This window comes from Drosophila ficusphila, unplaced genomic scaffold (genome assembly GCF_018152265.1).
Source record: "Drosophila ficusphila isolate 14025-0441.05 unplaced genomic scaffold, ASM1815226v1 contig_414, whole genome shotgun sequence".
In the NCBI taxonomy this organism is placed as follows: domain Eukaryota; kingdom Metazoa; phylum Arthropoda; class Insecta; order Diptera; family Drosophilidae; genus Drosophila; species Drosophila ficusphila.
Genome location: NW_025064328.1, coordinates 12,297,660 through 12,322,493, shown reverse-complemented (window position 1 = coordinate 12,322,493; position 24,834 = coordinate 12,297,660). Strand labels below are relative to the sequence as shown.

General features: G+C 43.1%; 2 protein-coding genes across 4 annotated transcripts; one reads left to right on the top strand and one right to left on the bottom strand.

Moving 5' to 3' along the window:
• Positions 1-336: 336 nt before the first annotated feature.
• Positions 337-19,878, top strand: LOC108096661 (filamin-C). Of its 3 annotated transcripts, XM_017198427.2 has the most exons (13): positions 337-906; positions 1,269-1,524; positions 1,692-2,057; positions 2,202-2,399; positions 2,823-3,259; positions 3,936-4,354; positions 10,645-11,656; positions 12,333-12,553; positions 14,710-14,858; positions 15,322-17,416; positions 17,484-18,976; positions 19,147-19,326; positions 19,391-19,878. In XM_017198427.2, the coding sequence occupies exons 1-13, from the start codon at positions 449-451 to the stop codon at positions 19,520-19,522; spliced, it is 7,416 nt and encodes a 2,471-aa protein (XP_017053916.2). In that variant the 5' UTR covers positions 337-448; the 3' UTR covers positions 19,523-19,878. The 3 variants fall into 3 exon arrangements, with proteins under 3 accessions (XP_017053916.2, XP_017053919.1, XP_017053918.1); XM_017198430.1 differs by lacking the exons at positions 337-906; positions 1,269-1,524; positions 1,692-2,057; ... (1 more) ...; positions 2,823-3,259; positions 3,936-4,354 and adding exons at positions 5,135-5,200; positions 7,513-7,750; XM_017198429.2 differs by lacking the exons at positions 337-906; positions 1,269-1,524; positions 1,692-2,057; ... (1 more) ...; positions 2,823-3,259; positions 3,936-4,354 and adding an exon at positions 6,619-7,750.
• On the bottom strand, positions 19,808-24,821 carry LOC108096503 (cilia- and flagella-associated protein 61). Its single transcript, XM_017198113.1, has 14 exons — positions 24,544-24,821; positions 24,176-24,475; positions 23,979-24,120; positions 23,760-23,923; positions 23,552-23,697; positions 23,176-23,471; positions 22,771-23,114; positions 22,526-22,718; positions 22,181-22,464; positions 21,648-21,887; positions 20,878-21,440; positions 20,644-20,807; positions 20,341-20,586; positions 19,808-20,273 (listed from the first exon to the last, which is right to left on the bottom strand). Exons 1-14 carry the CDS (start codon positions 24,819-24,821, stop codon positions 19,917-19,919), a joined length of 3,717 nt encoding a protein of 1,238 aa, XP_017053602.1. The 3' UTR covers positions 19,808-19,916.
• Between the last annotated feature and the right edge of the window lie 13 nt (positions 24,822-24,834).

Here is a 24,834-nt window from a genome sequence, read left to right as displayed (position 1 = left end):
TATTTAGAACAGATTACCATAATATTTCTTTCCATGTAAACTTTACTATTAAATAGTGTTGAGTACTATAATTCTGCCCGTAACTGTTAAAAAATATATGCACAAATGACACTTTCCAGTGCAGTGCAAGTGCAGTTGGTAAATGTTTAATGTCCGATTCACACGCAGACCCACTTCCGCGTGGACGTGATGTCGCGGGATATAAGCCTCAGCTCGGTGCGCTGCCACGTGGTTCCTCCGTCCGGACAGCCAGGGCAGCCGGTGCGACTGAATGCCCACGGGGAGGGAGTCTTTGTTCCGGAGCGCTATGGAATGCACGAGATTGTGGTCGAGATCGGCGAGGACAGTTTGGGCGGACACTTCTTCCGTGCTCTGCCTCGTTTGCTGCAGGTGGCGCCTCCGGGAATGGCGCCCTGTGCCTTGGGAAGCCTCGTTGAGGTTCTAGTGAATGCCACTGGGGCTCCGAAAAACGGAGGACATCCTGGTCACGGCGGTCTCACCCACTGGCATTTCGCACAACTGTCCGCTGAAGAAGATCGACGAGGGTCACAGTGCCATATTCAAGCCGGATGAGGCGGGCATTTGGGAGATAGCCATCACCTACCAGGGTCGCCACATCCAGGGAGGACCCTTCACCTGTGCCGTTTTCGATGCCTCCGGGGTTTCCGTTCATGGATTGGATGGAGCCATGCCCTTGAGGGCCCACACCTTCGAGGTGGATGCCCGTGGAGTGGGTGTCTCCGGGGAACTCCATGTGGACATCGTCCACGATAAGCACTCGCTGGTCTGCTCTGTGGAGAAGATCGTGGAGAACAAGTACCGGGTGACCTTTATGCCCAGGCAGAACGGAAAGTACCGGGTGTACATCTACTTCAATGGCTACGATGTCAAGGGATCGCCTTTCATGTGAGTAAACTTACTAGTAAAGAATAAAAATCTCTAATAATATATCAGAATTTTAGTTCCAACAATTTAATAATTTTATTTTTAAACAAATGAAGTACCTATGTATGAATATGTTTTATTTTTTTTTTTTTTTTTTTTTAAGAAGAAAATTATCAGCTTCGGCTAACTACTTAGTTCTTAGAAATAAATTAAATCATGTTAATATTTAATTTATTTGGTACTTAAAGCATTTAAAGTAAATTATTATACAAATTTTGCTTAAGTAAACTCTATTGCTTGTTCAAGCTTTAAATACCTATATCTTTGTTGTAGTATTACCAATTTAATAAGGACACTTAATAATAATATGAGTTATATTTCAGCATGCGTGTTGGAACCAAAGGAAGATCAGGAAAAACACGGAGCAGTCCGCTGCACGACAGCAAACACCGCTCGGAAAGTCCCTCGATGCACTTTATATCCACCACGAATACCCGGCACAATGACTACCGCAACTCCTCCCTTTCGAGACACAATACGGCTGAAAGGACCAACAGCTATTCGCCACAATATTCCCCCAAGTTGGATACAACCGATTATCACAGTTCGAGTTCAAGGTACTATAAACGGGAAAGTGAGGTAAGTAGAAATCGGGAAGAAAATACATGGCATGCGGCATGGGGTTTATTACTTTCCAATCCCGAAACCCATCAAAATTGAATGTTTTGGCTAACACACACACACACATCCTTCATCCTTGGTCCGGTCCCCAAACACACACACACACTGAAAACTACCTTCGACAGGAGAACCAGGCCACACCACCACCAGCTGCACCACCAATCAGTGGCTCACCCACGGTGAAGTATCTAAACTCCGCCGATCTTTATACGGAAACTCTGAACGGAAGACGCGATTCGAAGGCTTCGAACAGCAGCTCTTCGAAAAATGATTACTATTATGACAAGGAGAACGAGTTGTACAGCCAGCGAAGGGGAGTGACCAAGCCCAAGTTGACGCCACCGCGCGAGGAACGTGAGCTGACCAGCACCACCAATGTCAGCAACACCACCAGCAGCAGCAGCAGCTTCCACCAGCAGCAGCGCCACCAGCAGTTGGCCACCAGCACTCTGACCAGATCGCTTAGTCCAATTCCTAGTCCCACACTCAATGTAACTAAATTTTTGTTTGTTTCTATTTCGATTTGCTATCCCAACCAAAAAGAGAACTATCCGAAAACCAAAGATTAACTCTTGCCTGCTTTGTGTTTAATACTTGTGTGGAATGCTTGGTAATCCTTTCTGTATTTTTTGTAGACCCGATCGAGCGAGATGCACACCCACAGCCCGTTGACCATCAAGACGTCCAATCAATACGAGAGCTCTACGCGGAACATCACCAGCAGTCCAAGACACGCCTCTGTTTCACCTGTGCAACGTTATTCTCCCAATAGCGCCTATATTTCCACGGCCACCCACAGGATGGGAAGTCCTTTGACCAGTCCAGTGAGCAAGGTAATTATAAAAATCATAAAAACGTAAACATACTAAAGTTTTTCTGGAATCAATGTCAATAACGAAAATTCCTCGTAGTTCACGACATGTTACCAATATTCAAAAGTCACTAATTTTGTGGCAATATATATTTCATATTAGATTAATTCGTTTTTTTTTTGTATAACATTTCATGTTGTTGTTTAAACAAAACCGGATTTGTTTTAAAACCTTTTTTAATATATACCGAATTAAAAACGTTTTAAAAAGTGTCTAAAAGTAGGCAATTTAATTTTGATTTAACGGTTTTTTAAATATTTAAATATAAATATTTTTTTTAAATTTAAATATTTTTTAACAACATTTTAAAGATATGAAACATTATTAAATGTAATTTTTTATAATATAATCCCCAATTCATCATAATTTTTGTTGCCTCCCCAGAATGGCTACGAAACCTCGCGAACCGTCGAGAAATCGTCGACGTACAAGTCCACATCGAACTACGTGACCGACTCGAACATGCGGGCCAGTCCCTCGCTGTACGGAACTGCGGAGCGACTCCGCCGGACTGGATCGCCGGAGCCGCGCATCGATCACTCCTCCAATGTGAGGGTGTCCTCGATGAAGCCGGCCACCGCCAGAAGGGACAGCTGGGACGTCATCAACAAGACGAAGCACATGCTCTCGCACAATTCGCTCGAATCGCTGGCGAACATGACCGAGAAGCAGCTGAACACGGAACTGCAGTACAACCGGCCGGACTTGGACCACGAGACGCACCGGAACACCCAGTACAACAAGTTCGCTCTGCACAAGCAGCAGCAGCAGCAGCAGTCGGACTACCGCCGGGATTCCCCCGATGATGGGGAGCGCTACAAGTAATAACCTAACATAGAATTAGAAAACCAACTAACAGAGCTTGCCATACAAATTATATAACTTTAAAAAGGTGTCTAAGCAAATCCTTTAAAAATTTTAAGGATATCTTAACTGGGCTTAAATAGTCCGCTTTTGATATGCAGACACCTTTATTATGATTAATAAAAAGAACCACACAGCCAGAAAAATCATTATTGTCAACAAAAGTTAAGACAGCAGAGTGGTTCTACAAGTACAAAATCTTTTAAAAGATGCTTGTCAAATTTGTGTTAATAATTATTAATTTACATCTTGTCAAACTGGTGCTAATTGTATTTAACTAAATGTAATATTTAATCTACTTCTGAATTTACACTGTCTTGTGTATTTATGTTGTGCTATTGGGTTAACTCATATGATTTCTTATTAAAAGACTAACCAGCCAAGCAAAGCTAAAATGTAAAACCTTAATAAATTTTTTTATAATAAAGTGCAATATGCTTTATAGGCCAAACAGCAAGAATTTTATATTTTATATTATTTCAAATAATAATTTATTTGCGTAACTTTGTGCTTTGTCAACTGTTTAGAAATCGTATGAGTTGACAAAAGAGTATTGGGTGTATTTATGAAATTAAACTCCATCTACTATAAACTGCATAACTAACATTTCTGTTCATCTAAACTCCTTTGCAGACCCAGTGCCATTACAGTCAAGTCACATTCGAACAATACTTACACGGACAAGTCCGGTGGATATACGAAAACCGTAAAGGAGTCCAGCGAACATGTGGTAACCGAGAGCAACGGACATGGAACTGCTCCTGGTTATGGATACAGCTCCCTGTCTAGATTTCGACCCATAGACAGCAATGCCACTGGTGCCAGGGCGATTCGGGTGCAGGATATTCCGAATGGCTCTATCGGAAGACCCGTCGAGTTCGAGATCGATGGCTCGAAGGCAGGATCCGGTAATCTGGAGATCCTGGTCAACGGCGGGCGTGTCACCTCCTCGGTCCGCTCGCTGGGAGGTCAGAGGTTCATCGCCAGCTTCACGCCCCACGAACATGGAACGCACACGGTGCAGATCACCTTCAATGGCGAAACAGTTCCAGGTGAGTCTCGAGTTCACTTTGTATCCGACATGTGGGTGGGTTTAAGTTGCTAACTTACTTATAAAGGCATCTCACTTTGGACCACATATTTTGGCCATGATCTTAGATAGAAATAGCTATCTGTTTGGGTTTTCTATTGTTGTGCTCTTACGAAGATTTAAAAAAAATGCAGACACCTGTTCTTGATAAATGATGATTATTTCTTTATTTTCACCTGCTATTATTAAAAATTTTTTATCAGGTCGATACCTAAAAAGTTTTAAACGGAAAAACTTTAAACTTCAGAACATTTTACAATGGTTTTCTTAGTTAAGTTACTTTGACTGCTTTGAAACTATTTATGGAGTTAATAAAATGTTGACTGATAAAATAATTAATTATCACTTCTTTAAAAAAAGGAAAAAATGAAGCTTATTTCTTAGATCGTAAACACTTTAAAAAAAAAACACCAATATTTCATTCTATATCGTTCAAGAAAGTTTGATTATCTCTGCTTGGCTTCGTGTTTTGTTTTTTCGAGATGTTTGTAAAGAATTCTAGCCACTGTGCGGCGAATTCGCTGCATGTGAGTAGCTCTCTCAGTCTCTCACTCACGCAGACTCTCCCTGCTCCCACCTCTCTCGCTCACCTGCTCACCTGCGCTCACCTGCTGCGATCTCTCTTGGTTTTACGCTCTGACGCTCTCAGTTCGCTCTCTCCGCTCTGCTTTACTTGCTCGACGGGTTTCTGAGCTAAAGGCGCTGCCGCCGAGAGTCGCGTTGGCATTCGACGATCGCGCTCCAAACGAAACTGACACGTCGGCGGCATCGCAGCAAGCCAGGAAAATTGGCAAGAAAAACGCATTGTGTTTGTGTGATTGTGGCTAGCGGGGAATCAGATAAAAGTGAAGAATTGTGTGTTAAAAACAACAAGTAGCCAGAACCCCACGCGTTAACAAAATAACAGTTGTCTGGCAAAAGAACGCGGAGCTCATTCTTAGTTTTTGGGCTCCCCGGAATGTGAAGCGAATCGAAAAGATTCCGTGTCGGAGATTTCTAAGCCAAAGAAATATGCTAATATCCGCCCCTCCACTCTCTGTTTTTGTGGCTCCCTTCCTACAACAATTCGGGGTCTTCTGTGCGAACGAAAACCAGTTTAATGAACCTTTAAGCTGGAATTTATTTAAACCCGAAGCTCAGGCGGCGTGCAGATCGGTGGCAGCTTTGCGGTGGCTCTGTGTTTTGGCCAGGTCGATTCAATAAATATGCGAAGAAAACTATCTCCGCAGTGCGCATGCAATTTTTTATTAGCCGCAGACAAAGTGACAAAGCGGGCGGCCATCTTGGTTTGCAATTGCAACTTGCACTCTTGGCCAAGCCAAAAGGCGCAGATACAACAGCTACAGATACAGATACGCGGTGGTGCAGCTTGTATGTGGTTCAAGGCGCACTTGTTGCATGCCAGTGTTGCAGGCATTGTGTGTTTGTGTGTGTACACACACATTTCTCGGCCGAGGCGGAAATCAAAGCTATTCGCCCAGGTAGAAAAAAGGAAAAACAAGAAAGGAAGCTAGCTTCGGCAAGCCGAAGCTTATATACCCTTGCAGTCATCAAATTTGTCGAACAAAACGCATAAAGGCTAGACAACATCGAAGCTAAGACGATTTTTCTATTCATTTTCCATATTTTTGACTATAGATCATATGGGAGCTATACGATATAGTTGTCCGATTTTGATCAAATTTAACTCGTAATTCAAGAGTCGTAAGAACACTCTATATTCCAAAAATCATACTTGTCTGATGAAAAACAACGATGTTATCAATTTATTTCCATTAATTCTATATATAATTTTCGATCCCTCCTATGGCAGCTATATGATAGAGTTATCCGATTTTGATCAAATTTAATCCGAAATTCAATAACAGTTAGAAAACGCCATCTTGAAGAATTCAAGTCGATCTGATCAAAAACAACAGAGTGAGAATTTTTAATTTCATTCTCTTGTATTGGAGCTATCCGATATAGTCGGCCGATCCGGCCCGTTCCGACTTATATACTGCGTGCAACAACTACACAACTTTTGGGAAAGTTTCAGCACGATAGCTTTAAAACTGAGAGACTAGTTTGCGCGGAAACGGACAGACGGACAGACGGACAGACGGACAGACGGACAGACGGACAGACGGACAGACGGACAGACGTACATACATATTTCGATTCTGCTCGTGATGCGGATCAAGAATATATATACCTTATGGGGTCTGAGGTGTCTCCTTCACTGCGTTGCAAACTTCTGACTGAAATTATAATACCCTTTTGCTCTGCAAGGGTATAAAAATAAGGAAAATATCCGCTCCTGCTGCAGCCAAAAACCCGTTGGGATAGGTTGTCAGTCAGGTATGCGAAAAGGGCGCGACAGGTATGCGCCAGATCTCCAGATCTCGGATCTCCGATTGCGATTTCTTGGCCACGTCGGCCGCTTTCCACCCGATTTAAGCTCACGAAACACGAGAAAATATATGCTTCAAGTTTAAGCATCGTGAGCAAACATTTCGATTTCGTTTGGCTCCGTTACGTTTCTTTTTTGTATTTTTTTTTCGTGTTTAACAATGAGCCACACCTCTCGACGGCTTTAGCCTCCTTTAGCCCGCTTTTACCCGTCGCTTTTGGCCATTTCCGCTCAGCATATTGGCACACATTCCCACTTCCAGCGTTCGGCTGTTTTGGGATTTTTATGAGCCACAGCCGCTCAAAGTGAAACTGCCTGGCTGTCTGTCTCTGAGCTGTGTGCATAATTTAATAACGAAAATTGTCGAAAAGCAGCAAAAGGCAGCAAAAGCAGCCAGCAACATTAACTGGTTTCTGACGCGCCCCCAAGCCCCCAAACCCCTTAACCCCCTGACTCCCCCAAAAAAAAAATACCCAAACTCCCCGAACTTCAGACCCAAACCCAACCACAGAGAGCCGGAGTTCAAACGCGAGTGATTATAAATACTTAAGCACATAACGTACTAAAAACGAATATAAAACTAAAGTGTCGCCGGTCCGTGGTAAAAACGCGATTAAAACGTGCGCCGAATCGTGGTCGTGCCGCGATGTCATTTTTGTGCAACGCTCCGCAAATTCTTATAAGCGTTTTTCGCTTAATCGTTCGTCTTGTTGAAATTCTGATTGCAGCACTCGACGCTAAAAGCTTACACATAAATAAATAATTTACAACTCGCTGACATAATCGCTACACGAAATATATTTTTCCACCTCTTTCAAGTTCAAACGTGCCGCCAGCGATTGTGATTTGATTCAACAAAAGAATTGTGGTCCACCAGCATCCGCGTTTTCAGCTCCCAGATAAATCCGGCCATCTAGCACTGTCAAACCCAAACGGCACCGGCTTGCAGTCTCCAGCCACAAAAACGTAATTCTTCCCCCTTCACCCCTACAAAACATTCGGGAAAATAGTTTGGGCTAACGGTCAGGTTTGGATCGGGATTCGGCATCAGAATCAGACTTAGATTTAGACTTCTGCGACAGCTGCGGGCCATCTAACGGGCTTCTGCGGCCAGTCACGTAACCGCAGGCAAACAAAACACACTCAGGTGGATGCACTGAGCGAAAAACTATGCCACAGTTACCAAAACAAAAAAGTTCTTCATATGCGAAAGCTCTGTTTGTGGAGTTCACTAACTCAAATTGAATAAATACGAGGCTTTTTAGTGCCAAAGAATACTTCATTTCTTGTAGAGTGTTTATTGTTATTCAAACAAAGTATCAAAAAGATTTCTTAAAGAAAATATAAACAATTTTACTTGGCAAAAGTTGGGTTTTAATATGTCCCATATAAAGGTATTCACAGAATTATAATAACTTGCTTTTAATCTAAGGTCAGGGCTTCTGTATAAATACATAGCTAAATAGTTACAAGTCTTAATTTATTATCTTGTAGAAGAGAAAGTCTTAAAGTGTCAAGCCAACGTTAGCTGAAAAAAATTGTATTAGAACTTTCTTGAGAAAACAAAAACAGAGTGAAATGGAATGGAGTATTGTTTGTAAAGTCCATTGTTTACAAGCTGCGTAATATGATTTTATGGTTCAGTGGCTTTAGAAAAGCAAGATTATGAGACAGAGATTACTAAACGAACATACATTGTCTAGTAGATTTTTTCCCAGTGCAAGACTACAGTAGATGTCTATGCAGATTGAATAACAACGTTAGATGCTAGCTGCACTTGTTCTCCAGCCGAGAGGCAACAACTCAGCGCTGCGATTAGCACTCCGGCTGGGAAACCGGCCAGAAAAAAGGCAAAAAGCCAGCTTTTCAGTTGGTCGAAGTGCAGTTGCTCTTGCCACATGCAACTGGGACTTACAGCTGAGAACTTGCAACTAAGAACTTGCAACGCTGTTTTAAGGGGAAGTCGAACAACTTTTACTGGGTGCGTTAGACTCTTTGGAGCTGCGGTCGGCTAACTGTAACTTTTTGCATAGCCGCTGGCCATGGAGCCGAGTTATGAGAATGCGATAACTGATTAATGATGGCCCCAATTTGTAGAATTCCGAAAACAAACAACCAGAAACAGTTACGAAAGCTGTTCAAGCCAAAGTGCTAAGAGCAAACAGACGACGAATTTTCACAGCTCTGTTGGCTAAGAAAAAACTATTTTCCTTCTTTTTTTTGGGCTCGGCGATGGAGGAGTAGTTGGAGTTTCCCAGGGAAAGACGAGTCGCGCAAGTTATAAACTATGACAGAGCCACAGCTCGATTTTTTTCCATCGAACTAGACGACGGACTGACCGACCGTTTCAGCAATTTTCATGGAAAGCCATAAAACAGCAACACAGCAGCGACGGCAAACGACGAGCGCTAAAAGGAAAAGTGCAACAATTGCAAAAAGAGAAATGCATAGAAAGTTGCAAACAAAAGTAAATTTGAGCGCCAGGCAAACGGCTGGAGAAAAAAAATATAAGACGCCAAACCCAACCGTGTCCAATAAAAACGCTTTGAGTTGTGAGAAGTGAGATGCGAGTGCCAACAAATAATCGAGCGTTTAACGAAGCAATTTCCAATCTGCTCCGCCATCGCAAATTGGCAGCCGCATCGCTTTGAGCCACTCGATTTCGATTTCGGTTCCTCGGAGCGTTTTAATGATGTTTTCTGGCTTGTTTCGAAACATTCCCGAACTAGCTCTCTGTCGAATTATGTGTCTCTTGTCGCTCCACCCGAAATGTAGGCTGCCCCACAGATACTGCACACACACACACAGATGAAAGTCGAAGCTCAGGCAGTCACAAGATACTCGGCTCTAGAGATTCAGATACAGAAATAGCTAGAGATACGCACTTGTAGCAACCGGCAACCAGGCGGCACAGATTGAGATTGCGACAATTACAATGGGAGGCAGCGGAAAACAATGCAAAGTCGCAGCGGAAACCTTGCCAGCTCAAGAATGCGAGGGTTGCTCCGAAAGTTCACATTCTGCGATCTAATAGGTTTTCCCTATGATAAATCACAAGAGTTTTTCCTTACAAAAATGTGATTTTAATTAATGTTAAAACTACTAATGGGGAACATTACGAAAACATAGATGCTTTTTTTTCCGAAAATATTAAGATAGATATGAAAATACTTCGATTCCAATGATAATATTTTTTGCTGGTTTTCAGGTTTTAAGATTAATAATATTAACGTTACAATAAACTTAAATGGAAAGATTATAATCCTTACAATATATAAAGTACCCGATAATGTCGATTATCCACCACCTGTGAAGTATCTTTGTTTTAATCATATCAATTACACCAGCTGCAGCTGCAATTGTGATTTTGTGGGTTAAAAATTACCATTTAGTTCTCGGTCACTGACTTTAAGTTGACAATTTTGAAGCGATTTATTTTGCTGCCATTTCTGGCATATCTCCATTGTCAATTTATGTCGTACTCATAAATACCAAAGCGATAGTCAGATGCGCTCACATTTTAATCTCTCGAAATGTAGAGCAAAGCAGAACAGCTTAAGTCAGATTTCGCACATTTACCTTTGATATGATTCGACTTAATGATGATGGCAAAATGCTTGAATGTGGAGCATGTCAGATTGCTGTACTTAAACTTTCCTAACCACCCTCTGGGGTTGCATATACAGTTTCCATCGTTTCAATTACCTGAACTGCAGGTGTGTGGAATGCCTTTGTGGGTCAAATATCATAGTTTGTTTCTCAATTGCAAAGCGAGCTATTTAAGTTGACAATTTCCTGGGTCTTAGCTGGTTTTTTTTTTTTAACTATGAATCTAATTGATTTGTTTTCTCGTTTTCCAGGTTCACCGTGGCACGCTGAGATCATGTCCTCACCCGGTCTGACCGCTCTGGGCGAGTCCACTCGCCTGGTTCCCGCCAATACGCCGGCGGTTTTTGAGATACTGCCGCCTCCTGGACAATCCCTGAGTAAGGGCGAGTGCGTGGCCACGGTTTTGACGCCCAGCAAGTCGAAACTGAATGCCAGAGTCACCCACGAGGCGGCAAATGGTGCTGCTCGCATCGAGTTCGTGCCCACCGAAGTGGGCACCCATGTGATCGATGCGTCCATTAACGGCACGAAGATCGCTGGCGGTCCGCTGATCGCCAAGGTCTACGACTCCAGTTTGATCCAGGTGACGGAGGTGAACGGCGGCGTTGTCGGGCAGCCGTGTCAATTCCGTGTGGACGCCAGCGCCGCCGGCGAGGGACAACTGGAGATATCCATCAATGAGGGCGAGGTGCCCAATCATGTCCAGGTCGTCGGCGGTGGTCGATGTTTGGTGTCCTTTACACCGGAACAGGCCAAATCCCATCTGATTGACATTAAGTTCAACGGCGAAACGGTGCGAGGATGTCCGTTTGTTTGCGCCGTGGCGGATACCTCGCGGGTGCTCCTGAATCTCTCCAATCTGGAGTTGATCCCCGTCAACAGGCCCTCCTCGTTTCACATCACCGTGAGCGGCGGAGGAGCCGCCGAGTTGGCTGTCAGTGTGCGCGGTCCCCAGGGCGAGTTGCCCGTCCGGGTGACTGGAGATATCCACGCTGGCTTCACCGCCGAGTTCACGCCCACCACCGTTGGCGGCCATTCGATCAATGTGGAGTACAACGGGTTCGCCGTCCAGGGAACCCCCTTCCTGGCCAAGTCGTACGACGCCAGCAAGGTGGTGGTGGGCAGTGTCTCGCGGGGCACGATGGGTCGTCCGGTGCAGTTCACCGTCGATGCGGGCGATGCCGGCGAGGGCAACCTCGAGATCACCATCTCCGCCAAGGGACAGAACATTCCCACCCAGGTGCATCCGCAGGGCAGTGCAAGGTGAGTAATTGTATATGTATTTAAATATAATTTAGTAAATGCTCAAACCATTATAATTGTTACAAAATTCTGAAATTTGCAAACAATTAAATGTATTCTATTTTTAGAGAGCAGTTTTCGTATTGATCTTGGCTTTGGTTGATATAATTGTTAAAAATTGTTCAGACTCAACAATAATATTCCTTAATTGTAAATAATTCATTTTTGGAAATAATAATGTTATTATTTAAAATTATTTGCAATGTAGTGGTCGAATTATTATTTTGTTCTCTCTTTCTTGTTCTCTTGTTTAAATTTTCAAACTTAAATGCAAATTAAACGGATTATCTATTTGCAAATGTTTTTATTGGGAACTGATAAGGACCCTTTGATAATGAATAGTTATATACTTTTGAATCTGTAAATATCGGTTAATCAATATAAAAGTCAATACGAATGAAAATAATTTGGGAAATAAGCAACACAAGATCTTTATATTCCCGTATAAGTTTTTGACAATGGTGATGTTGAATTTTTGAAAGTTTTTTATTTAATAGATAGTTATAATAGAAGGACTTTAACTATAGGGTATAGTTCAAACCAAAACAATGTTTCGCCAGGAATTTTCCGTGTATTAAGCTATATGTCCTTGTAAATTATTGGCTTTAATCTCAAATGTTTCCCCTCTGCATTGCAGGTTCTCGGTTTCATTTGTGCCGACGGAGTCGTGCGAGCACACGATCAACGTGTCATTCAACAAGATGCCCGTGCCGGGCTGTCCGATAACGGTGAGCATCAGTGGGGGCGTGGCAGGACCGCAGGTGTCCTTGGGCGGACCGGGACCCGTGCACCAGACCAATTCTTTTGTAATCAATCACAACGGCGGCCGTTTGGAGGACATCGAGGTGAACGTGGAAGGTATGTAGGGCTCCAGTTGGACGCCAGTTCTTGGGCCCATTCCCCCAACCCCGCTAACCAAATGTCATCAGTTTGTGTGGGGCTATACTCGTATGCCCCAATTTCCCCCTCATTGCCACCCAATTTTGTGTTCTTGTGCATTGGTTTTAGTCCTAAGGCTCGTAATTTAATTGCTCGTTTGCTAAATGTTTGTGTCTGCTAAGCGTATTATTCGATTGGATCCATTTTGCATACATATCCGTATCTGGTAGCAGTAACCGTACCTGTATCTGTAACTCGTATCTGCCACTCGTATCTGTATCTGTATCTGTATCCGCATCACACCCACTCTCACACCTCACGCACAAAGAGACTTGTACGACTTGTATGAGCGGAAATCGTTGTGGAAACTCCCAAGCATGCCACACCCCCCCACCCCCCTTCCTTCACTTCTCACCGCCCCTCCACCTGCCCCAACTTGTGGTAAATGTCTCCAACGGAATCCAGAGACAAGGTGCTGCACTTAGAGAGTGGATTTATGAGATGCGCAGCCCAGTCGAGTAGTTTGTGTGCCTGTGTAATTATGTAGCACATTTATCATCTGCTTCTACAGTCGAACTCCGCTAACGAATGTCAGCAGTCTGTAAAACTATTTTATTTGGATAGATATATTTGAAAAATGAAACCGCTAAAAGGTTTTTTTTTTCTTGAGGAACGGTGCAAAAAAATATATATTAAGTTTAAAGGAAATAAAAAGTTAAATACTTATCTTGAAATTAAACAAGCCCTTGAAATATGAATTTTATAAAATGTTTTATTCAAACAAAAATAGAAAAAATAGTGTTGTAAATTGATCATTTTTAATTGACTTCTTTAATTGTTGTCTCAGTTTTATTATTTCTAACATTATTTAGTTTTATTGTTATCGAAAAATTCAGGAAATAAATTGCTCTGTTTTTTTTTATTGATCGCGAGTACAAATAGAAATTAAATGCATTTTTTTATCATTTTTTTTTTTTGATTAACGAAAGTTTTTCTTTTTAGCTTAGGAATGTTCGACTGTTATTCCTTGAGTGATCGGATTCGATGCTTTTGTGTTGGGCATTTAGAAGTAGTTGAATGCAAGCAAATAAGCCAAAGGCCCAGATTGGGAATCTGAGTTCCCATAGACACCATTCAATTGCTATTACTCATGTAGTTCGAGCTTAAACTTGTGTGTTCTGTGTGCATTTGTGATTGTGTCTGTCCTTTGTTTGTAATTATATGTCCTATTTGTAATAATGTTGCTCACTTTTGTATCTGTATTATATTTCAGGACGGCGAAATCTTTTGTACTAGACTATATATATAAATATATGCATATACTTATATTACCTATACTATTAAATGAGGGAGAAGTCTCCGTGCTCTCCCCTATACATATATATATATATACTATTCACCAGGTGTATATATACTCGCTAACCGTCCGAACCACAAAATAACCCCAGAAAGAGTTTCCACTGCGGGAAACCCTATGCCAACACAATAACAAAATGAAGTATTTACTAATGTCCGATTGTTTACTAATATGTTTCTTACTGATTAATGTGTAGAGTTACTCGAATCAAAACAAAATAAAATGGTTTAAAACAAACTGCAAATAGGTTGTATATTCAGCAGGCTCGTTCTTAGTGATCTGTATATTTTGTACAGATCCGCTGGGTTTTACCCGCATATTATCTATTCTATACTGTCTCTGACCCTTGCCACACTCCCGTTTACTAACCGTTTCTGGCACAGTCAATACAATAATCAATCAAAACTAACCGCACTCCAAGTAAATGACTCGAACTAATCTCAAACAACACAACTAACCATCAGAAAGCCCAAATTTCCCAACATTAAAACGTTCCAAATTACTAATCGAGTGAACATTTTTCCAAATTTTCTCGCTTCATCCGCGATTAAAAAAACTAAACACTAACCCAACACACATCTGACCCAACCGAATCGTTGCCCAATTATCGAATTTCAACAAAACAAACAAACGAAATCAATCTCAAACTCGTTTCCGGCCGCGTCGCAACCGAAAATCAAAATCAAACCAAACACAAAATAATTAATCAATACTAAAATCGAATACGAAATGAAAACAAAAACAAAAAAAAAAAAATGCAACATGCTGGCCAAATCAGGACCTGCTGGCCAGTCGGTTCCAGCTCAAGTTCATCAGTCCGCCGATGGAGTCTTCAAGGCGGAGTTTGTGCCCAGAGTCGTCGGCGAACATCGGGTTAATGTTACGGTCAACGGATTACCCACCGCCGGAAGTCCGTATGCAGCCAAGGTGAGTACAGGGGAAAGCTTACCATGGTTATTATTTTCCAATCTGGATTAAAAAATTAAAAATTTTGTTAACCCAACTACAAGATTGGAAAAAGGCAAAATAATCCAATAAAACCTAAAAAAAATAATGATCTAAATTGATGCTGCTTTGTTTGGAATTTTTTTAATCATTTATAAACTGTATATTTAAAAAATTTTAATGGTTCATTTTGGGAGAATTTAAATCGTACCTTGAAGGTTTATGAAAATGACACTCTATTGAAATAAATTATCTCTCTGATAAATTTGGTAACGTGTTGTGGTAAACCATTGTGGTAAAATAATGATAAACAAATCTTTGATGTTTCGGTTAGTATTAATTGTGTTTAGATACTTAGTTATGATAAACCAACTCTGTGTGCACGGCATTTTCGTTCATAAGAAATGCAGCTAATAGTAATACATACATATATGGTTTCTTATAGGTCTACGATGTGAGCGCCATCAAGGTGAAGAATGTGAGCAGCGGAACGGTGGGCAAGGCGGTCACCTTCCTGGTGGAGACCTCCCAGGCGGGACCGGGCAACCTGGAGGTGACCGTGAATGGAGGTAGGGTTCCCACCTCAGCCCAGGCTCAGGGTCAGCACACCTATGCCATCAGCTTCACGCCCCGCGAGGCTGAGAGCCACACCGTGGAACTCCGATTCAACAGCCAGGATGTTCCTGGTTCACCATTCACCTGTCGAGTGGCAGCCGCTGCTCGAATCCAATCCCCGGAAACCATGGACAAAGTGAGCGTGGGTCGACTATTCGAATTCGTGGTGGAATCGGACACAAAACCAACCGTTGAGGTGCTTGGACCTGCGAGGAGAAGTGTTCCCGTGAAGATCGATCCACTGGGTTCGTCCACTCTGGGCTACAATGTCAAGTTTGAGCCCATGGAAGTGGGTGATCACTCGGTGGAGGTTCGTTTGCCTGGAGGTGGTCATGTGGAGGGCAGTCCCTTCCTGCTAAAAGCCTACTCCGCTGAAAAGGTCATTGTGACAGACATTCGAGCTGGAGTGGTAAACAAAAGCGTGAGCTTCGGAATCAACGCATCGCAAGCAGGAGCTGGCAACCTGGAGATCATTGTGGCCGTCAATGGCAAAAATGTACCCAATTTCGTTCAATCCGAGGGTAATGCCCGGTTTAAGGTGAACTTTAAGCCCACGGAGGCGGCCACCCATTCGCTTTCGGTGCGATTCAATGGACATCCGGTGCCGGGTTCGCCATTCAGTTGTCACATTGCCGCTGCAGCGGCTTCACCTTCGATGGGTTTACCCCGAGCCATGGCCATGGGTGAATGTCTGAAACAGGCAGCCGTCAAGATGGACAACACCTTCGAACTCGAGGGTTTCGAGGGAGTGGAACCGCAGATCTTTGTAACCTCGCCTTCGGGGGATAACGAGCATTGCCAATTGAGTCAGCACGATGGAGGCAGTTACTCGGCTTCGTTTAGACCCACCACAGTGGGTCGTCACCTGATCAGTGTCACGGCCAATGATCAGCACATCAATGGTTCCCCCTTCAGCTGCAATGTGTTTGATGTCTCCAGGGTGAGCATCAGTGGTCTGGAGCAGCAGTACGGACCGGCTAACCTGGGTGTTCCGGTGACCTTCAGTGTGGATGCCGCAGGAGCTGGTGAGGGAACCCTGGAGCTAGTGGTTTCCACGGACAGCAGCACCGTAAAAGCTGAGGTGGTGGCCTGTGCCCGAGGACTCTACGATGTTACCTTTGTTCCCCAGAGCACGGAACCCCATTACGTGAACATCACATTCAACGAGGTGGCAGTGGATGGAAGTCCCTTCCGCGTGGATATTCAACAGCACACCCAACACATTCAGATTGGCAGCTTGGCAGCCATTGACTTCCCAGCAGATGATCAGATCGTTGAGATCTTCTCACCAGATCAGAAATCGGTGCCTTACTCCATAAACAGACAAACAGCGGAGTTCAGGACCCACATGACTGGAAACTATACCCTGCGTTTCATAGATCGTGAGACCCGTCAGCACATCGGATCCCGCACTCTGTGTGTTTTTGATCCCACTCTGGTGAAGATCACAGAAGTGAGCGAGGCTTTCTGCCATCGTCCTGCGAGTATCGGAGTGTCCTTAAACGAGGCTGGTCAAGGAGACCTATCCGCTTTGGTGCGATGTGGAGCCACCGAAGTGCCACATACGATTCGAGGCCCAAGTAAGACCGGAGTGTACGAGATTGTCTACCAACCAACTCGAGTGGCTCCCCACAAGATCAGCATTCTGTTCAATGAGGTTCCCATTTCACTGAAACCCCTGGAGATCAATGTTCTTCCCGCAAGTGCTGGCAAGGAAATCAGCGTCAGTGGTTTGGGGTTGTATCAAAGTCGAGTTGGAAAGACCACTTCCTTTGCCATCGATACGGTGAAAAGGCCAGCTAGGGAATTCGATGTGGTGGTTTCGGGACCAGGAGGACAAGCTCTGCCGGTGAGATGCTATCAGACTAAGAATGGTCATCTGCAGGCCGAGTTTACTATCAACAAGCCGGGACAGTGTGTGATTGGTAAGTGGTCTAGAAATGACTCTTGAAAGAGAACGAAACTAATCCATATCCTTTCCATTATCCACAGAGGTTCTCCACCAATCGAAGCCCCTGCCCGGCAGTCCCTTCACCTGCGAGTCCTTCGACAGCAGCAAAGTAACCACCCAAGGAGTCACCAAGGAGCCTTTGGCTCTTCACAGTCCAAATAGTTTCACCGTGCGAACGGATAATGCCGGAACCGCTGAACTCGAGGCCTTTGCCATCTCGCCGAGCAATCAGAGTTTGCCAGTTTTGATTAGCGAACAATCGGAGGGAGTCTACAATGTGGAGTTTGTACCCTCCCAACCAGGAAATTACAAATTGACCCTGATGTACGGAGGAGAAACGATTCCCAGTTCACCGCTGAATTTCACTGCCTCTTCGAGTGGAGTGAGAAATGATGCTCGGGCAGCTGGTCACGGATTGGAGGTTTGTCACCGGAACAAGGAGGCATCCTTTGTGGTCTACTGTCCCATTGCTCCAAATGTTCAGATTGAGCGATTGGATGAGTACGGCGAGAGGATAGAACCCAAGATCAAGGCTTTGGGCAACAATGAGTGGCGCATCTCCTACACAATTTTGTCTGTGGGAAAATACGAAATCAGAGCCAGTTGTCCGAATCGAGGAAGTTTGCCGGGATCTCCCTGGCACATCAGCTGTGTGGAGTCCAATAAGGTTACACCCGTTGGTGGTTGGGGAACCCTGGTGGATCATGATGGTCGCTTGATTCTCCCCGCTCGAATCATCTTCGATGTGGAGAATGCTGGACCTGGAAAGCTGGTTTGCAGCATTGATGGCATTGAAATACCTGTGGATAAGTTAGTTGATGGCAAAATGTGTCTGAATATCACGGGAGAGAATCTAGCTGCAGGTGAGCACGACTTGGACTTAACCTGGAGCGGATTGACCATCACCCAGTGTCCGAGGAGTGCCTTCGTCACCGGACAACAAGCTGCGGATAAGGTTCAACTGATGGGTCGTGGTTTGGCGGCAGCTCAAGCTGGAGAAGCCGCCCACTTCACCATCGACGCCTCGAATGCTCCGGCTGGCAGACCAGAGGTGATCCTCACCAGCCAGGACAACACTTCGCTGCCCGTAAGTTTGGCTCAACCGCGACCCAGCGAGAATATCTGGATGGCCTCGTATACTCCGCTGAAATCCACAACTGGCACTCTGAATCTCTCCGTGAAATGGAATGGCCGTTTGGTCAAGGGATGTCCCCTTACTGTGGCCGTTGGTTCGTCGATGGATGCCTCGAAGGTGATTGCATCTGGTGAGGGACTTCGTCACGGAATTGTGGGCAAGGACATCAAGTCCTGGATAGACACGAGGAGAGCTGGACCCGGGGAACTCACTGCTCATTGTGCTGGTGTTCGCAAAGTGGCCTACTGTGAGCTGTACGATCACGGTGATGCCACGTTCACCTTAAATATTAAGCCACAGGAACCAGGTCGACATCTGCTGACCATCAAATACGGAGGACAGAATGTTCCGGGATCGCCTTTTGCACTGAAAGTGGCCGGAGCACCGGATGCCAGCAAGGTGGGTTATGAAATACATTCAATACATACAGATACTAATATACAAGCATATTTTAATTTAATAAACTTAGGCAATCTATTTCACTTTTATAAAATAACTTCTTGGTAAACATGTTTAAAGGTTACAAAATAAAGAAACTGACTTTTCTATTTTGTATCCTTTATTTTTAGGTTCGTGTTTATGGACCTGGAATCGAACATGGCGTGCTGGCCACCTTCCAGTCGCGTTTTATTTGCGATACCCGAGGCGCTGGAGCAGGTCAACTCACAGTTCGGGTTCGAGGACCCAAGGGAGCATTCCGCGTGGAAATGCAGAGGGAAAGTCAGAAAGATCGCACCATACTCTGCAAGGTAACCCTTTAATATGTTCTTTTATTACAATCCCCTTTAATGAAATATTATTAATTGTTTTCAGTACGATCCAACCGAACCAGGCGACTATCGAGTCGAGGTTAAGTGGGCCGGTGAATTCGTGCCAGGATCACCGTTCCCGGTCATGATCTTCGACACCGAGGAGGAGTTACGAAGGTACTTACAGGGCATATGAGGCCAGCTCAACCACCATGTCATCGTCTTCCCCAGTGGCCTCAGTCCCCTGTCCATAAATCGTGATCAAATGCGGCGCCGAAACCCCACTTGTTCTCCCCTTTAGCCGATCAAGTCTAGAGATCCATCCCCTGTAGTATAAATAACTAAGCTAAAGAACTAAATGTTATACTAATCGACCTAGCTAACTTAAAAACATAATGAACCGAATAATTAAATACTTAGGCTAATCCCAAAAGAAAGCTTTCGCTTTTGATTAACAATAGTCTTAATATGTTGAGCAATGTAAAAATTTGCAATTGGTTTAATTTTTAAGCATTGTATGCAATACACACTTAAATAAATATCTTCATTCAATATTATTATTTTATAAATTAAGAATTCATTTGGTTATACTAATTCAGATTAAAGACTCCCCAATCTTCTGGCAAAGCGAATTCGTGTGTGAAATCTTTGCGATAGGTTCTTACAAAATCGATAACATTCTCTTCAAGTCTCTGCCTCTGATTGGCTTCCAAACTTCCCCTGGCGACATTTGCATCCTTATTGTTCATCAGCAACATGGAGAGCAGAAGTCTGCGATTCTTCAACTGCAAATCTTCGAAGCGATCGTGCATGATAAGTTCAGTCCAAGGTTGCTCAAAGAAATCCAAGAAGTTTGAAATCCAACCCGATTGATAGCGACCGTGCAAATCATTTAAAAGCGTAGCGTGCTTTCCACAAAAGTATTCCATAAAGTACAGTCTCTTTGACTAGAGAATCGATTAAAAAAATTAAATTTGCAAAAGATATACTAACAAAATATGAATAAGTTCTAACCTTTTTGGTGACGCAAACAATCTCGATCACAATCATCTTTTTGTTCAGACGAATACGACAGAAGTCTCCATTTTCGTAGGTGGTCATAACCGCTGAATAATTTACGGGAAGTTGGCCAATAAGCAGTGCCTTTGGCTGAATGAACTTTATGATCTGATAGCCCATCGGCAGCATTCCTGTGAACATGTATGGCCGCGAAAACCTCGACTGCATCACAATCTTTATCATATTCAGTTCGCTGGCCAACTAAGGCAACAAATTATTAGGAACCTTTTTATAAATACATCTTAAGGAGCTACTTACTTTTTCACCACATTCCTGCGGACTAGTTGATGTGTATTGGAAGTTGGGCTTGGGCTGCATGACTATATGACTACCAGCGGCGAATATATTACGATCATTGGTGCAATAACGTGAATTAACTACGATCTTCCTATCGATCACCTCAATTCCTGCTTTGGCCAGAACTTTAAGAAGGGAAAAATAAATGAAAATATGAAATGTGGTTTTTATATGGAGCTTTCTTTATTTCCTCACCAACTTCCATTTCCGTAGTCATTGAACTCCGATTGTAGTTCACAAAGAGATCGCACGCCAACACAATCCTTTCTTTACGGGGAAACGCTATGAACTCCACCTTTTCGATGTAGTCTTTACTTGGGCTGAAAACGAAACTACTGAAGTTGGTCGACAGGTAAATCGTGATCCCAAGATCGGCGACCATTTCGAGGATGATAGGATCCAGTCCTGCATCCACTTCGGGATTTCCCTGTTCCTCGACAACCACTGGTACATGAGGCTGGACATAAGTGATATTCTGGGCCTTACACCCATGAGTGACCAGGAAGTTAAGGCACTCGTAGACTGCCAATCCATATCCATAGACTATAACGCTGTAAGGTTCCTCGGATTCGGTCATCTCAGTCAACTTGTGGTAGAAAATTATCCTATCCAGGCGATGATTGTTGGTTACGTAGTTCAACGGCATCGAATTTCCCTGGAATTCCTTATCCTCAAAACCAAGTCTTCTAGAACTTAAAAGGACGAGCCTTTCGTAGTGAAGGGAACAACCGTCCTCTAAATGTATCAATTTTTCTTGCCTGAAAAGAAATTTGTTTTAGATTCGATTTACCCGATGCGAATTCTTCTGTGGAAATCATTATCGGGAGGATCAGAAATGAAGACACGAAAAAATATAATTTTGACAATTTTTAGTAAAATGAAAATTCGTTAAAAATATTATATATTAATATTAATACCATATGTATTAATATGCTATCATCACATAAAATGCTATCATCACTCACCTATTTATGCTCTTAAGGACTCCCGGGATAAATCGCACCCAGTGCCTTAGATCCATGCGTTGTGACATATCCCTCACAAAGGGATTTAGGTTTCCGGTGTCCACATAACAGTTTCTTCCGGTTCCGCCGCAAAAGCTGCACAAAAATTCAGAGTCGTAGGCCGCTTCCACGAGTCCATGGGCAACCAACACGGTAATGTCCACCATCGGCAGGCAGTTGTACTTTTTGTAGTTTATCAAACTAATAGGAATTTATGGGAAAATTAATTCTTTATTTCCTTGCTTTATATAGGTTTTATAGAATATATCATATAATTTTTCACCGCAAAGTATTGTATTTGTAATTTGTATTTAACTAGTTAAATGTATTTTCAGAGTATTATCTGAAATCAGACAAATATCTAATCAGTGAAATATTATTGTAGTGGTAAGAACAAGTACAAAAATTTAAAAAACTTCTTATTTTCAAAAAAATAATCAAACGCCTTAAATGGAATTAAAGATACTAATACATTTACTGTTGATCAATCTTACTCTTTGGAGTTCCAGCCGAAAATGACGATCCGCAAGAAAGCGAGGCAGACCTGCGAAAATCCCACGACGAGCAGGGAATGCTTCACACCCAAATGCTTGGTGGGCTGTAGATTATGGCAGAAGAGACGCATACGAGTGGAGCAGACGTCCAAGTTGGAGGCGCGATAACCCTGGGAAAGCCTTCTGTGGTAAGCGAAGCATTTGTAGTTAAATAAGTTCTTCTTCATGCGCCGCGGCTCCACTGGCATCATGTTGTACGTCAAGTCGTTGGGAAGTGAAGTTCCCTAGAAAGGGGGAGATTGTTTTTACTTCCGATTACACTATCCAAGCCCAAGTTCAACCAACATTGAAGTAGTGTACGTAGTACAGTTCCTTGAAGTTTTCATAGAGAGCCGCCGTGCGCAAAATCGAAGTGCACCACATTTGGAAAAAGGGATGCAGCCGAAACATGACAATCTCCCCACGATTGTGGGTCAAATAGTACTGATCCCTTGGCATCATGAATACCTTGCTTAGATCGTCATAAGCCTTAAATGGACTGTAATAACAGTTAGGTAAAATATATACAGTACTGAAGTATTCAAACCCACCAGAGAACCAAAAATCCCACCAGGGGACAGTCGGTGTGCTTTTTGGATTGACCACATCGAATGGTAAAGCAACTCAGGTCGGTCAGGGGGTTCTCAAGGATGCTCTCGACGATCTGCTCAAAAGTTGTGAGTACCTCCTTAACATAATCGTCTGTATTTTCATCATCAGCTTTGAGGCCGTCGACAAAGGTGCTTCTTCCGCGGGACGGCGGACTTATCAGGGCTCTGACTTCATCAAGCTCCTGCCTTTCAAAGCGTTGAACTCGCAGCTCCCCAAACAAAGTACTTCGATGGGCCACGAAGACGTTTTCCGTCACGGAGCTATTCGGTCGATGGGCAACCGGCTGCAAATTGGGATATATCATTTCAAATTCCAGAGGAATTTCTAAGCCATATTTCACTTACCAAAAAGAATCGCAGCAGTTCCCTTTGGCAAGGACTCGAGTTTGCGGTGGATGGCACTAAAGTGACACAGTAATCGTGATCCGGAAAGGCACTGAACATGGCTGACAAGGAAAAGTATGTGTACTCAAAGCGAACCAGTGGATGCAATTGGAACATTTTCAGCAGAAATCCATTGGACGCCTTTCCCAAGAATTGCAATCGATTTTCACTGTGCGAATGTTCGCCAGGTGGCAAATCGAAAGCAACTTCCAGTTTCTCTCTATACGCCTTCATGTAGTAGGTTCCCTTGCGTAGTTCTTAAAAATAAAAAATAGTATTAAATTTATAATTCTATTCCTAGTTCGTATTATATTATAGGATGACCAAGTTTGCTCACCATCGTAAATGTATTTGTACTTGCTGAAGAGAACTTCCTTTCCTTCATATTGTCCGTCTTTGGTAATTGATTCTTCATGCGTTCTAAAGAGTTCGTCCATTTGGGTTTTAGTGTATAACTCGCGGTATGATTTTTGATCAACAGAGCTTTAAAAATAAAATTATGAAAGGGTAATAGTTAACGTTACTAAGTTTAATGTATATCTTACAAAACTTCAAGTAGTACACGGGCATGCTTAGCTCCCTGTGTATATCGCGCCAAATTGCCCAAACGCTCCAAGTGAAAGTTTTTGACCAGGTTTTCAATACCTATTGATTCCGATAGCCACATTAAGCCAGCTCCCTTGACATTTTCCGCAATCTCTTCTTCAAACTATAAATCTTTATCCTGAATTAAAAGCTCAAGGAAAAATTATAAACAGACGCACCTCAGCAATTATAATTTTATCATTATCACTGGTTCCTTCCGCCTCAAGTAAATGCTCAGCTATATAAAAGTCACCATGCTTTCTTCGCAGCTCAGGATCCTCGGAATCTATCATCTCGACAATGTCGTCATTATCCTCGGGCCTTAAATAACAAATAAAGGAAACAACTGTGACCAGTTCACTAGTTTCAAACTTACAATGCTTTTCGGAAAGAGAGTACAGGCATTACATCCTTTCTTTGGATTATGATGACCGCAGGAAGATATTTCTGCTCGGAAACTTTTGAGTATTTGGGGTAATAGGCCTTACCAAATTTTTCAATGGCATCATATTGGCCCGGTAAAGCATCCGGGGGCCTAACCACTAGCACATAGTTGACTTTGTGCTCGTTGTAAAAGACTTCAAATATAGTTAATCTAAGAGCATCAGGTTGTGCTGTTTTGCAGATGAAGAAGTTGAAGAATATTGAGTTGAGCAACGTGATGGTATGTTCTATGCTTTAGGTAGAGAAAAATATATAAAGTAAAGCACATTCCAATTAAATAATATTTCTTATGTATCCTACCAAAAACGGGCATTGAGCCAATGCAGCCACAGCTCATTGGAAAGCACCGGAATATTTGGATGGATGGCAAACTCAGCGTATGCCAACACAATGTGAAACTCCTGTTTGTTGTAGACCAACAGCCTTTGGGCCTGGTTCCTGGTGAACAGGGTATCCAGTGGCGGGGTGTCCTTCTCTCCAAAATGCCACGTATTCTTGGCCTCATAGAGATCTTCAATGCGCTGCTGATCCCGAATACCCGCCGTTACGACCATAGTTTTATCCTGAATGCGAGGCATTTTTCACACAAAA

What these genes read in the sequence shown, in the direction of transcription:
- LOC108096661 (XM_017198427.2), top strand. Translation starts at nt 449, where the DNA reads ATGCCACTGGGGCTCCGAAAAACGGAGGACATCCTGGTCACGGCGGTC. An exon ending in TGACCAGTCCAGTGAGCAAG is followed by an intron (nt 2,400 to 2,822) that starts GTAATTATAAAA and finishes TTGCCTCCCCAG; the next exon opens with AATGGCTACGAAACCTCGCG. An exon ending in GCCGGGACAGTGTGTGATTG is followed by an intron (nt 17,417 to 17,483) that starts GTAAGTGGTCTA and finishes CATTATCCACAG; the next exon opens with AGGTTCTCCACCAATCGAAG.
- LOC108096503 (XM_017198113.1), bottom strand. Translation starts at nt 24,821, where the DNA reads ATGCCTCGCATTCAGGATAAAACTATGGTCGTAACGGCGGGTATTCGG. An exon ending in CGTGTACTACTTGAAGTTTT is followed by an intron (nt 23,698 to 23,759) that starts GTAAGATATACA and finishes TTATTTTTAAAG; the next exon opens with CTCTGTTGATCAAAAATCAT. An exon ending in ACTACGTACACTACTTCAAT is followed by an intron (nt 22,465 to 22,525) that starts GTTGGTTGAACT and finishes CCCCCTTTCTAG; the next exon opens with GGAACTTCACTTCCCAACGA.